This window comes from Sinocyclocheilus anshuiensis, unplaced genomic scaffold (assembly GCF_001515605.1).
Source record: "Sinocyclocheilus anshuiensis isolate Anshui unplaced genomic scaffold, SAMN03320099.WGS_v1.1 scaffold889, whole genome shotgun sequence".
NCBI classification, from domain to species: Eukaryota; Metazoa; Chordata; class Actinopteri; order Cypriniformes; family Cyprinidae; genus Sinocyclocheilus; species Sinocyclocheilus anshuiensis.
In genome coordinates, this window is record NW_015554115.1 from 184674 (window position 1) to 188464 (window position 3791).

Sequence of the window (3791 nt, forward strand, 5' to 3'; positions counted from 1 at the left end):
ACCCATTCACTGCAGAGCATCCATTGCTGAGACACTGATGCAATGCTACATTTCTACAAACCTGATGAAGAAACAAATTCATCCTGATCTTGGATTGCCAGATGGTGAGCAAATTTTCAGCACATTTTCATTTTTGGATGAATTATTCATTTAATAACCCTAAAAAGAATCGATGTCCTTGGGCTCTATCATACACCCGGCGCAATGCGGCGCCAGGTGCGACGCAAGTGTTTTTTTGCTAGTTTCAGCCCGACGCAGTTATCATTTTCACGTCCTGTGCCACATTGTTTAAATGTGTGCACTCATGGGCGTGCTGGTCTGAAAACGAGGTGTGTTCAGGCGCATTGTTGGCGTGTTGCTATTTTGAGGAACTGAAAATAGACTGCGCCATAGACCAACTCAAACCTGGTCTAACGTCTGGCGCAATATTTTTTCTTTGTTATTTAAGGAGCGCGTTACTAATATGCGCCTATAGGCGGGGTAAATTTGTGCGCCCATGTGCGTGCTGGTCTGAAAACCAGGTGTGTTCAGGCGCGTTGCTATTTTGAGGCAAATGAAAACGACTGCACCATTGACCAACTGAAAGCTGGTCTAAAGTCAATGCCGCAGTATTTTTTTATTTATTTAAAGAGCGCGTTAGTAATATGCGCCTATAGGTGGGTGAACAATGCACGTACACTCTGCTTATTACACACACAGCAGCACACAAACATGCCAAATATTAAAAATGAAAGGATTACAATGTAAAACATTATTATTGTGCCCCGTAGATTCTCCCTCTGGAGATGCATTCAGTCTTTGCTCTTGCAAATTCTGCCATGTAATTAGTGAATCCGCCATGGCTCGAGCACAACTGGCTTGAATGGGAGATGAGACTCTGATTGGTTTATTGCACGTTATGCCCAAAACACTCCCATGACTCATTAAGAGAATATGAACAACCCTTTTAGAGCATGTGCCGGGTGCGCCGACCATTTTTCCCGTCGTTCAACTAGCAAAAGTGGATTCGGACACGCCCTAAGTGCACCTGCGCCGTACGCTTTAGACCTTGCGCTTAGATCGTTAAAGTAAGGCCCCTTGTCATTAAGCAATAAATAATTCCATACCCATAGCAACTAATGAGAAGATTAGTCCGCCAGATATAGGTCATAATTAAATGGAGGACATTGGAGATGTTGGAAACAAAGTTATTTCAAGTCAAGTTAGATCCAAAAACAGCAATTTTCTGATGTTCCTTTCTCCAGAACAAATAACAAATAATCCAGGGGTTAATGTGAAGCGTAACTATAGCATGGACACAAAACATTTGTGTATTTACAATTTGCAGACTGACTGTTTTACCATCCCCAGAAGAATTTTAATAACCTTTATTGTCTACAAAACGAACAAACAAACATGTTTCATTTAATGCTTTTTATACATGGAAGGCGTCTGGAGAGAGAAGGACTCAGGTAGTCTGAACAGCTTGACATGTGTTCTGCATTACACAACCATGAGCTTTCATTTACCATCAGCCCCTGTGCCAACTCCTATACATCCTGAAAAAAACATCTTTGTCCTGATTTTCTCTGCTTCCTGAGCATGAATACTGTTTCACAGTTGCGGGTTAAGCGTCACATCGAAATGGTCAGTGTTGCTCAGAATAATTTCCCATATGATACTCAGGCTTTATAATCATCAGGACACATGCAGCAGTTCATTTAGTTTTAAACCCTTGTAAACACAACTTCAGTTGAATTATTTCATAGATAAAGATATGTCTGGGATTCAGATACTGAGGTTTAATTTAATAGATTTACTCTACAATTAAATTTTGAGTTCATCATTCTCAGGAAACTAATTTTACCCAAAATCTTGACAGATATTTGACAGAGATTGACAGATTGACATGTTTGCCATTGAAATAGTACATCAGTACAGATGGCTTGTTCTTACCTCTCTCGCACTGTGGTCCAGTGAAGCCGTACACACACGCGCAGTGGTTTGGTCCAATGCAACGTCCACTGTTATGGCAGGTCTTTTCACAGACAGCTGGAACAAAACCACTTGCTTTCAAAAGCTGCACTGCTTTGGGCACAGCATCTGCCTTTCATTTGCATCTGAATATGATAAATCATAAGTCTGATCCTTGTAAGGATCAAATAACTATAGATCACAACCATTCTTCAGATAAAAGCCAATATATATTGGACTTGCTCTGCATGATTTGATGATGGAAGTGTGCTAAATTCTTTGTATAAAGAATACATTTAAAGATAAATTAGGTCGGGCATGTGTGTTATGTGTCCTACGTGAAAAACATTTAAATCATCTTAACCTGAAAATCTAGGACACTTCACGATAAACGAACAGCGAATTATGGCTGGCTTACTACAGGATGGCTGTTAACACAGGTAGCGTCCATACAGGTTAATGTTGCTCATCTTGCATTCCAAAGCACTGGCGAAAGGCCGTGGCTTTAAACCTAGAATCAAAGACTTTTAACATTAGCTGAGTGCCAAACAGATGAGCCAAGAGCTTTGGCTTGCCCTCAATTGTCTATAAGCAAAGCCTTGAACTCCTACAGAAACGGCTGGTTCTCTGGATGATTTATATCAGCTGCAACTCTGGAGAACCCTGATAACCTCCAGCAGTCTGTGCTGTTTTGTGAACATCAGCTGACCCTCAGTCTATGGTCTTCTACATGCTTTTACTCTACAATGAGACCTCAGTTCAGTTAATGCCTAGCCAGGATGTTACTGTACACCTAGATGGGCTTCTTGCTCCTGTACATAATCAAAATAACAAGTCCTGTGTATTAGTATTGCAGGTAAATTTGCTGTCTTTGGATTTACTTTGAGTTTGATTAAGGACAGCAATCTTGAAGCAGTGTTTGAATGTGACTGGGTGACAGTGAAGAGACCTGAGTAAGGCTTGACAGAGAATTTATGGAATTCGAAAACAAGCCAATGATGAGCCCATGTCTCAGAGGACATGAAGAAGAAGCAGGCTGTCCAGTGAGGATGGAAGTAAGACATAGATCAGATACACAATGTACAGCTAAGTCGTAGCCATACTTTTGAGGCATTTTATTGTTTGTTGTGCAGCACTTTGGTCGGCCTTGTTCTACGCTTAAACGTGCACTAGAAATAAACTGAACTTGAACTCACGCTGTCCACAGAAGCTTCCTGTAAATCCCTTTGGACACTGGCAATGGTCATCTTCACACAGCCCTCCATTCATACATCTGATATTGCACTGTTGGGCTTTAACCAGAAAAGAAAGAAGACAGAAAGACTTTATAATCACAAATGGTTCGTTATGACAGATTAGGACTGCTTTACATGGCATGTTGATGTCACTACCTTTTCTATTGTCTTACAGTATTTCTTTAGAAACCTATTTGAATGAAGATATCTGGAAAAACGTACATGATTTGTTGGCACAGGTTGGGGCTATTTGGCCACCAGGACATGTACACATGTTGGGTCTGGAGCAGAAACCATCACCACAGCTGCTGCGGCAAATAGCTGCAATAAAGAGCATGAGGCAATATTAACAGAGAATGTCATTGGAACCAAGAAACTTGAAAGTTTAAAGTCTCTTTAAAGTCTAAATGTGTTTGAGTCAGCTGGTGTTTTGGTGATTTTTAGAAGATGTATAAAGTCAGTTTTCCTCAGGTTCACACAGGCGTCCCCATATGGCACATACATTTGTAAGACTTGAAGAATCTCAGACACTTTGATATTCTGAGATACGGACACAAAACACAATGTATTAACATACAGACATCCGTCTCGACATCTCACTGA

General features: G+C 40.7%; 1 protein-coding gene across 1 annotated transcript in view; it reads right to left on the bottom strand.

Moving 5' to 3' along the window:
- Positions 1 to 3525, bottom strand: part of fbn2a (fibrillin 2a) — a 138544-nt gene extending 135019 nt beyond the window's left edge. The window contains 3 exon segments of the mRNA XM_016462171.1: positions 1936 to 2031; positions 3150 to 3245; positions 3411 to 3525. Of these exon segments, the coding sequence (XP_016317657.1) occupies positions 1936 to 2031; positions 3150 to 3245; positions 3411 to 3525 (307 nt within the window).
- Between the last annotated feature and the right edge of the window lie 266 nt (positions 3526 to 3791).